This window comes from Sus scrofa, chromosome 6, assembly GCF_054392235.1.
Source record: "Sus scrofa isolate SSC_HxYL_T2T_F1_AM1 chromosome 6, Sscrofa_HxYL_maternal_Yorkshire_Landrace_v2.0, whole genome shotgun sequence".
Taxonomy (NCBI): domain Eukaryota; kingdom Metazoa; phylum Chordata; class Mammalia; order Artiodactyla; family Suidae; genus Sus; species Sus scrofa.
The window spans coordinates 77,371,911-77,382,206 of NC_139388.1; the positions used below are offsets into that span (position 1 = coordinate 77,371,911).

A 10,296-nucleotide genomic window follows, 5' to 3' on the forward strand; every position below is an offset into this window, starting at 1 on the left:
CTCTCCTTAATCTTTACTAGCCAGGTAACTGCAGCAATTGACAATGTGGGTTGTGCTGATCCACGAAATGGTCCTATTCCCCCAGTTTGGGGCTCTAAGTGATAACCCAAAAGGCTTTTCCAAGGAAAGACTGGGGTCAGCCTTCAGTCCTCTTGGTACCATCTTCCCAGTGGACATGAATTCAGTACAGCAGGGGATGGAACTTAATGGGTTTGTGGTCGCCGTTCTTCCCCATCGGAACTAGTGAGATGCATGTTTTCGATCCAGTAGGGAGTTAGAGCTTTGTGTCCACTGAGCCCAGAGTGGAATTGGGGGGGACCGGCGGGGGTAAATAGGGCATTTCCACCCCCGCAAGAGCAGTGACCTTGGCTCTGAATAGGTTCCTCCGAGGGGTGGGGAGACCACGTGCTCATGCTTGGTCTGAAACGGCCCCCTTGCTCCCTGGCAGTTTCTGCAGGATCCCATTTGGAGCCAAGTGAGGATGAACGTGAGGACCCCGCCGAGGCTCCTGGACCTGGCAGAAAGCAGCCTGCTGAGGAACGAAGCCTTGGCCATCTCTGCTCTGGACTCTCTGCCCAGGGAGCTCTTCCCAGCACTGTTCATGAAGGCCTTCTACAGGAGACGCAGCCAGACCCTGAAGGCCATGGTGCAAGCCTGGCCCTTCGTCCGCCTGCCTCTCGGGGGCCTGAGAGACATGGCTCGTGTTAGGGTCGGGAGGCCCATACAAGCCGTGCTGGAAGGGGTTGATGTTCTGCTGGCCCAGAAGGTTCGCCCCAGGTGAGTCTGATCCAGGGAGCCTGGTAGGGTTCTGGGCATCCAAGAGGAGACAAGGGCACTGAGGGAAGGTGGATGATCAAGGGGTGGGCCAGAGGGATCTGATGATGCCATGAAGAAGCTCAGAGTCGCTGGCTCACTGTGGGAAATAGCTTCTGGACACACAGGGGTGCCTGAGATGAAGGGGACCTGAAAGAACAAGCCCCCCCTCCTCCTCCCAGGAAGGCTTAGAGGTGCCAGCAAGGGAGACCCAGGAAGGGCAGAGGGAGATGGAGGAAAGTGAGGCAAGAGAGAAGGAGAGGGCAAGGCAGCTCCTGACCTCAAGCTGTGCAGTAGCAGCAGCACAGACGGGCAGTAGGCTGTCAAATTCTGAGGCTGTGGCTTCATCCTGTGTGCATTTTAGCGCATCCCCACCAACCTCCTTTTTCCCCACAGAGGCTGCAATCTGCAAGTGCTGGATTTACGGAGCACTGGCCAGAACTTCTGGATCATGTGGTCTGAATCCAGTGATGACATCTACTCAAGATCACAAGTGGCACCAGTGGCTGAGGTCAGGTCAAGGACAAAGCAGCCGGTGGCCCCTTTGGATATGTTCATAGATCTTTGCCTGAAGAAAAGGACCCTGGATCACTTCACCACCTATCTCCTCAGCTGGGTGGAACGGAGGAAAATTTCCATACACCTGTGCTGTAAGAAGCTGAAGATCTCTGCAATGCCCATGGAAAATATTATGAAGGTCCTGGCTCAGGTGCAGCTGGACTGTATCCAGGAGGTGCAAGTGAACTGCACCTGGCAGCTGTCCACTCTGGCCGCGTTTGCTCCTCTCCTGGGCCAGATGATCAATGTGCAGAGACTCTATCTCTCCCACATCCATAGGTCCGCCCTTGAGGAGAAGGAGCAGCAGCATGTTGTCCAATTTACCTCTCAGTTCCTCAGGCTGCACCACCTCCGGGATCTCTATATGGACTCCCCCGTCTTCCTCAAAGGTCACCTGGACCAGATGCTCAGGTGAGGGTGGCACCACTGGCCGAGTAACAGTGAGCAGAACACTAATATGTCAAATGCACCATCTCCATTGCTGGTCGCTTCTGAGCTGTGCTCTCCCGCAACCACCGAAATCAAGGCAGGCAGACAAACTTGGATAGAGGTTCTGGAGCAGGGCATCATACGAGGAAGGTACAGGTGGTGGGGGGCTGAATCTAGTGAGGGTGTGAGTATGAGATTTTTTTCTTCAGGAAGCGATGTCGTTCAGAGTACTTAGGAAAACAGGGGGCATTGAAGGTGGAAAACCATCAGACAGGAATTTTTCTAAAAGGAGGTGCTGTGCTCACCATTTTTGTTTACATAACAAGCCTCTGTCGAATTACCCCATCTGTACATGGTTGTTAACGTGCTCCTGGTAAGGTAGTGAATAGGTACGAAATGGATGATGCTGGGATGATGGTCATGGAGCAGGAGGCAACAGGCTATTCAAAAGTGACTAAGTAGGAGTTCTTGTCGGCCGGGCTCAGCGGAAACAAGTCCAACTAGTATGTGTGAGGATGCCGGTCCAATCCCTGGCCTTCCTCAGTGTGTTAAGGATCCGGTGTTGCCGTGAGCTATGGTGTAGGTCACAGGCACAGAGCAGATCTGGCGTTGTCGCAGTTCTAGTGTAGGCCAGTAGCTGTAGCTCCGATTGGACCCCTAGCCTGGGAACTTCCATTATGCCGCAGGTGGGGCCCTAAAAAGCAAAAAATCAAAAGTAGTAAGTGGTTTGCAGAGGATGCAGGGATGGATGTGGGCCCCTGCAGACTGGCCCCTCCAGTTGATGTGGGACCTTGCCCACTTTGATTCTCTGTCCATGTCTCCCACCCGTCTCATCTGGCCTAGACATACAGGTGCCTGGGGCACGAGCATGGGCTGAAAGAAGCCTGAGTTGAAGGATTTTATGTTCTGTCTCCTAATAGGAAAATTCAGTGATGCCCACACTCGATCGAGACTCGGTGTCAGGCTTTCCTCTGCCCATGTTCTTGCCCATTCCCTTCTCTTCATTCATCACTGTAACGAAGCGCAATAGGTTTTACTCTGCTTAGCTACTGAGTAGCGTTTTCAAGATACTGTAAGCTTGACCCAACCACACAGGGACGGTGAAAAACTCGGCCTAAAATGAGACTAGGAATTCTGGGTGTTGATCTTCATAAGACAGTTCGAAAGACTCGTCTCTTCAAGTTTAGCTCTCTTACCACACTGGTTTCTCAGACCCATTGCTTGTTTTCTCCCCAGGAGCCTGAGGAACCCCTTGGACAACCTCATAATAACTAACTGCCAGCTAACAGAATCAGACTTGACCCATCTGTCCCAGTGGCCACACATCAGCCGGCTCAAAGGCCTGGATCTGAGTGGCATCACGCTGACCCAATTTACTCCTGATCTCCAAGTTCTGCTGGAGGAAGTTGCATCCAACCTCGAGGAACTGAATTTAGAGCAGTGTGGGATCATGGACTCCCAGCTGGAGGCCATCCTGCCTGCCCTGAGCCGCTGCTCCCAGCTCAGGACCATCAGCCTGTGTGGGAACCTCCTCTCCATGGCCATCATGGAGAAGCTGCTGAGTCACACCGCCAGGCTGTCCAGTTTAAAGGAAGAGTTTTATCCTGCCCCTCGGGAGAGTTTCAGCTCCGGTGGAGCCCTCCACCTGGGGAGACTTGCCCAGCTGAAGGCGCAGCTGATTGAGATGATGAGGGGCTTTGGCGGTCCCAGGACCATCTGGCTCAGCTCCAGCCCGTGTCCTCGCTGGGGCAATAAGACGTTCTATCATGAGGAGCCCTTTCTCTACCACTGTTATACACCTGCCTAATCGGTGCCTCCGTCCAAAGCTGTCTTCTGGACACTTGAAAACTGAAATCTAGGACATGGGTGCATCGCGAAGGGAACACAGACTCATGGCTTCAGCAACCTGCTCAATGTGAATGGGGAAAGGAGAGGAGGTCTAGCAGGGGTGCAGGATTCTGGGAGTTGATGGGACTTTCAGGCACATGGGTTTATAGGGTCAGCCATGGGAATCTAAATTTCTGGAGAGAAATTTGGGATTGACACACGCATGTGGGAGTTATCTCTGGGTGGAGGTTTGTAAAGAAATGGTCACAAATAAAGAGTCTTTGTGCACATGGACTGGTGTTCTCCTTGATATATTACCCTGTTTTGTCTGCTCACACCTTAGGCACCTCTAGTTACTGATGAATGACAAAATGCACTGAATTGTCTATGATCTGAAACTCTACTCTTCCCATCAGTTCTCTGTTCTGTCTTGGGCATCTTTTACCGTTTTTCTTATTTCTGTGGCTGTTCAGTGAGTGATTGTACACAGTCAGGGGAACATCCTTGGTGGCCAAAGAGACATTTGAAAGAAGACCTTTAAACAAAAGCAGGGCCCTCGCTGCTGACTCAGGCCATGACGCTGAACATGAGCATTGCTTGTGGTTCTCCACCTGGGTCCTCCACCTGGGTCCATTAGTCTCAGTTCCTGGCCTTTGAGTGTTTTGGGCAAGGGTGTCACTACACAAGGAGAACTCCCCAGGTCTAGAAGGGGCCACCACACTACAGAAGAGCCAGAGCCTCTTGTCCTCACCAACCCATGGAAGTGGGTAGTGTTTTCTTGAATTGTGATGAGCAAAGACATCCAAATTCCTTTGAAGCAGACTATAAAACAGTACAAGCATGTCACAGGGTTTTAGCATTTTTCTTTCTCTTTCTTTCTTTCTTTCTTTCTTTCTTTCTTTCTTTCTTTCTTTCTTTCTCTCTCTCTCTCTCTCTCTCTCTCTCTCTTTCTTTCATCTTTTTAGGGCCACACTCAAGGCATATGGAAGATCCCGGGCCAGGAGTTGAATTGAAGTTGTAGCTGCCAGGCACAACCACAGCCACAGCATTGCCAGATTGGAGATGTATGTGCAACCTATAACAGAGCTCAGAGCAGTGATGGATCCCTAAGCCACTAAGCCAGGCCTGGAATCGAACCCACTTCCTCATGGATACTAGTTGGGTTCATTGCCCCTGAGGCACAACAGGAACTCCCTAGCATTTCCTCACCACGTCAGGAGTTAGAGCCTTTGTGGTGGTAGGTCATGTCATGGAGAGATTGACATCACTCCCATATCATTGGCTATCTCTCCCTATCGGGGAAAACTAGTCTAGCGTATTTTATCATGAACATAGCAGCATGTATATGCATTAGGAATTTTGAGGGGAGTGGCCTTGCACAGTTCCAGAGGATGATGAATTCCAAAGTCCGCCACTTACAAGCGAGAGAACCAGCAAAGTTAGATGTATAGCTCTGACTGAGACTGAGGGTGGAAAACCAGGGGAGCTGATGATGCAACTCCAAATCCAAGGCCAAAAGCCTGAGAACAATGACACCACTGGTGGAAGTTGCACCATCTCAAGTCTCAAGAGCCAGAAGCTCCACTGTTCATGGGCAAGAAGAGAAAGAGGGAGAGTGCATGCAGTCTTCTTCCACTCAGGCCCCCAAGGTATTGGGTGACGCCACCCACACTGGCAAGGGCAGCTCTCCCCACTCAGTGGATGGACTCAAATGCTAACTATCTCTTCCAGAAACACCATCTCAGAAACACTCACAGTCAATGTCACAGGAAGTTCATCATCGCAACGACCACAGACAAAGAGCACTCGAAGGAAGGCTCCTTGCTGAGGACCCAGAGGCTGGTGCTGCTCAGGCATGGAGTGGATAGTGGGTGTGGGCACCCCAGGCAAGAGGCAGAGCTTCCCCATGCAGTGTGGGTAAGGACGCAACACAGCATATGGGGTTCCTATGGGGTCAACGAGACAATGCAGGGTGAGGGCTTGGCACTGGACCTGGCATGCAGTTCGAGCTCAACACGTGGGCCTTTTCCTTCTTTTCCCCTCATAGCAGACGTCTCCAGGATTCTTCATTCCTCAGGCTTCTCCTCTTCCTGCTACAGGAAGGAAAGAAGGAAGGACCCGATATTTACCTGAGGTCCCCAATGAATTGTAATATACCGAAGCTGCTTTCACGGTCAGCTCAGGAAGGGCAACTGGAAGGTTTATGAATGATTCCGTTCATCTCTAGTGATAGACCTTCTGAGCTTCAGGACTTCTAGGCCAACAACTGGTAGATCAGACCCAAGCATATAAAGAAGTTCTGTAAAATTCACTGACTTAAAAAAAAAGACGTTTTGTATGCAGGTCTGCAGTGTTCGGCATTCTTAAAAATCTGCACCTCTACTATAGGTATATACAATAGCCAAGATATGGAAACAACCTAAATGTCCATCGACAGAGGAGTGGATCAAGAAGATTCAGTACACATACACAAGGGAATATTACTCAGCCATTAAAAGGAAAGAAATAACGGCACTTGCAGCAACATGGATGGACCTAGAAATTATCATGCTAAGTAAAGTCAGTCAGACAATGAGACACCAACATCAAATGCTGTTACTTACATGTGGAATCTAAAAAAAGGACACAATGAACTTCTTTGCAAAACAGATACTGACTCACAGACTTTGAAAAACTTATGGTTACCAAAGGAGACAGGGTGGTGGGATAAACTGAGGGTTTGGGATGTAAATGCTATAAAATTTGGTTGTGATGATTTCTGTATACCTATAAATGTAATAAAATTCATTCAGTATTAAAAAATCTGCGGCTGTAATGCATACATGCTAATCGATGATGTATAATTGTCCTGTGTTATATAAATATAGAGGGTATTATTCTTTTTTAATTATAAAGTACATAGTTTCTGAATGGCACAGGGTACTATATCAATATGCATAATAAACTGTGCTGGAAAAATATATAAAATAAAATATGTATGTGTAACTGAACCTTTTTGCTGAATAGCAGGAATTAACACAACATTGTAAATCAACTATATTTCAGTAAAAATTTAAAAATAAAATAAACTTACAAAGAAAATTTAGTACTTTTACAGAATACATGTGGATATTTCCCAAAAAACCGTTGAACTCTGTTTGGAGCCTCAATAGAATAGAGTCTTTAAAACAAATATTAGGAGTTCCCACTGTGGCATAGCGGAAACAAATCCGAGGCATTTGGAGGTTCCCAGGCTAGGGGCCAAATTGGAGCTACAGCTGCCGGCCTACACCACAGCCACAGCAACGCCAGATCCAAGCCGAGTCTGTGAACCACACCACAGCTCATGGCAACATCAGATCCTTAACCCGCTGAGTGGGGCCAGGGATCGAACCTGCAACCTCATGGTTCCTAGTCGGATTAGTCTCCGCTACACCACGACGGGAACTCCACATACAAAATTTTAAGATAAGGACTAGAATTAGGACTGATAGCATTATACCAGGATATATCAGATTTTGGAATCCATACAAATTTTGGAATACCTATATTAATGAAATTCACCCACACAGTGTAACCCAAGAAGATTTAACCTCCGCTTATTTGACAGTTTCCTTGTAAGTTAACATCACTAAATAAACTTAATATCTCTCTTTGGGATGTTTCAGCGGCTGCTGGAAGAACCTCAAAGGTAGCCGGAGGTCAAAAGAATTTTGTTTAGAGTTTGAAGTGGGGAAGGTTTTCAAAGACATCCAAAGGTTTAAAACACGTGGTCAAATACAATCATAGGTCGCTGTGAAACAATATTTACAAATTCAAAGAGAGTGACAACAAAAGATTTTTTGCAAAGACAGATCATTAGACGGCAAAGAAATTCACAATTGTTTTTGTCAAAAGTAGTTCAACAGTCCAAGAAAACTTTCTTCTCTTAACACAGAGAGAAAAATAAAATACAGACCAGCACCTGCCCACCCTCAACAACAATCTTCATTTACCTGATAAAAAGAAATACCGGTACAACCGGACTTTGCATAAAACTCCTCTCTCAGGGCTCCCTTTTTACAAACCTTCTACCACTTTTCTTTCCTCTCCACATACAATGAACTTTAGCACCAAATCACCTTTTTGCCCCTTAACAAAATGCATGTCCATTCTCCAAACCCGTTTTTGCTGAAAACATACCTGCTTTCCTTCACTCATAAGTTCGGGGAACATCATTTACTTTCCAGGACCCTTGTCACGTCTCTTGACGAGGGGTTTTTGGTGGTGTTCTGGGGGGCACCCTGTGTTCCAAGCGTAAACCATGCTAGAGAAAAGGCAGCACAGCTGGCCAGTTCACGTACCACTGTGCTGGCTGTTAGGCTTGGGTATGAAATAAGTGATGAACTTATTCTAGTAGGTCTCAAGGTTGAGAGGTTTCCAGAGTGAGAGCCGAACCTCCACCCCGGATCCCAGGTTTGATTCAACCTGCAAAAAAACAACAGTGCAGGTTTATCTGCATCCTGAATTTTTCTCCCTTCTGTCTAGTTGAAGGTCACTATATGTTTCTGACCTCGGGGTTCACATTAAACATTATCCTGGCAAAGAAGACATGTAGATGGTCAACAAGTGCATGAAAAGATGCTCAACATCACTCATCAGGCAGATGCAATTCGAAACCTCAGTGAGACATCACCTCACACCTTTTAGAAGGATTATGAACAAAAAGGCAAGAGATGACAAACCCTAGGGAAGATGGGGAGAAGAGAATTTTATTTCTGTGCCTAATGGCAGCACCTTGATCAGATTCTGTATTGAATTTAGCTAAGTTTGGGGAAATGGATTATCAAGATATAATTGGAAAGGGGCCAGTGGGATTAAGGTTGGGTTCCCAAGGCCCCTGGAAAATGGCTGGGGCTAATGGCCTTTGGGGAAGCATCCTCTGTGGGAAGAGGCTAGAACAAAATATCTCCTGATAGCAGCTGCCAGTACAAAGGCAAGATTATGTGTGACTGATCAGGGTTATTTCAACTCTCTCTCCAAGTTCTTTTTTTTTTTTTAGGGCTGCACCCGAGGCATATGGCAATTCCCAGGTTAGGGGTCCAATCAGAGCTACAGTGGCTGGCCTATACCACAGCCACAGCAATGCCAGATCAGAGCCGCATCTGTGACCTACACCATAGCTCACGGCAATGCCTGACCCCTGACCCACTGAGCAAGGCCAGGGATCAAACCTGAGTCATCATGAGTACTAAACAGGTTCGTTACTGCTGAGCCACAATGAGAACTCCAGTTATTCCATTTTAGGAATTTCTTTTTTTTTTTTTTTTTTTTTGGTTCTTTATGCTATTTCTTTGGGCCGCTCCCGCGGCATATGGAGGTTCCCAGGCTAGGGGTCTAATCGGAGCTGTAGCCACTGGCCTACGCCAGAGCCACAGCAACGCAGGATCTGAGCCGCGTCTGCAACCTACACCACAGCTCACGGCAATGCCGGATCGTTAACCCACTGAGCAAGGGCAGGGACTGAACCCGCAACCTTATGGTTCCTAGTCGGATTCGTTAACCACTGCGCCACGACGGGAACTCCATTTTAGGAATTTCTTAATTGCATCTAGAAAAAAAAGTCTTTTAATCTCCATCTTACCAAATTGGGGGAAAAAAACATATTTTGTGGTTTTATGGAAAGTTTGGGTCCTTCGCAAGGTCCTTTTAAGAATGGCCAGCTCTGCACTGCCCAGCCCCCATCCTTACTCTTCATGGGGATTTCAACCCTGACCTCCTTCAGAGGAGCCATGACTCAAGCCTGGAGGACCCCCCACCCCCCGGGTTGCATTTCCCTTGCTGCCTGAATGGGCTCAGGATCTGCTGTGTCGCCAACAGGACACTGAAGTGGCAACTTGATACAAGGACTCCTCTGTATCCATGTTGGGGGAGAAAGAAAACAGTGTCTTCAGGAAGCTGTTTTAGTTCTGGGAGATTCTGATTATTTTGATCTGATTAAAGATCCCCCAACATAATGCTTTGGTTTTCTTTTCCTTCCTTCCTTCCTTCTTTCTTTTCCATCTCTTGTCAGGAAGAAAAAAAAGCCGTCCCGTCTCACCCCCAGGGCAGAACTGTTCATATTAGGAAAACTCCATAATGTTCAGGAGTGAATCCAGGAATGACTCCTTGCCCCGCCCCCGCCATTCCTTCTCTTTCTTGAATGATTGTCTGATTCAATCAACTCATATGAAGAAAGACAAATATCCAATTAGAATTAACCTGGTGGACGGTCTAGACTCTAATTAGGTATAGTTTTCTGATTGGAAGATAGCAGTCGGAAAGGCAGATGATATGATTAGAAAGGTGTACAAAAGCCTCAGGGACCAAAGAAGAGATGCAGAAGTTTCTCGCTCTGGAGTCGCTGCCTGGTTCTCCACCGGACCTGAGGTCTGAACACCCTGCCAACCACGCCAGAGTGGGTAAGTTAGTCTCAGTTAAGGACCCCTTGATCTTACCAGTGGTCCGCTGGTCTCGAATGAGAGCATGCAGCTAGGGATGGCAGGGAGATTTTTCATTTTCCTTCCTTTTCAGATGAATGGATTTAAGGTGTTTGTTTTGCCCTAGTCCCAAGCATTTGGATCTGCACTTTTGGAGGGGTCTTCACGTTCATTTTTGCCATTTTTAAATATCTTAACCAACTAGATATACTTCTTAATGAAAAACATCTGT

General features: G+C 47.5%; 1 protein-coding gene across 1 annotated transcript; it reads left to right on the top strand.

The window, feature by feature from the left end:
* Positions 1-475: 475 nt before the first annotated feature.
* LOC100516915 (PRAME family member 15-like) lies at positions 476-3,607 on the top strand. Its single transcript, XM_021097595.2, has 3 exons — positions 476-777; positions 1,210-1,782; positions 3,037-3,607. The coding sequence occupies exons 1-3, from the start codon at positions 482-484 to the stop codon at positions 3,605-3,607; spliced, it is 1,440 nt and encodes a 479-aa protein (XP_020953254.2). The 5' UTR covers positions 476-481.
* Positions 3,608-10,296: the final 6,689 nt, after the last annotated feature.

Bases quoted from the DNA above. Each gene is read 5' to 3' on its own strand.
- LOC100516915 (XM_021097595.2), top strand. From the start codon at position 482: ATGAACGTGAGGACCCCGCCGAGGCTCCTGGACCTGGCAGAAAGCAGC. The intron at 778-1,209 runs GTGAGTCTGATC...TTTTCCCCACAG, and splicing joins GCCCAGAAGGTTCGCCCCAG to AGGCTGCAATCTGCAAGTGC. The intron at 1,783-3,036 runs GTGAGGGTGGCA...TTTTCTCCCCAG, and splicing joins CACCTGGACCAGATGCTCAG to GAGCCTGAGGAACCCCTTGG.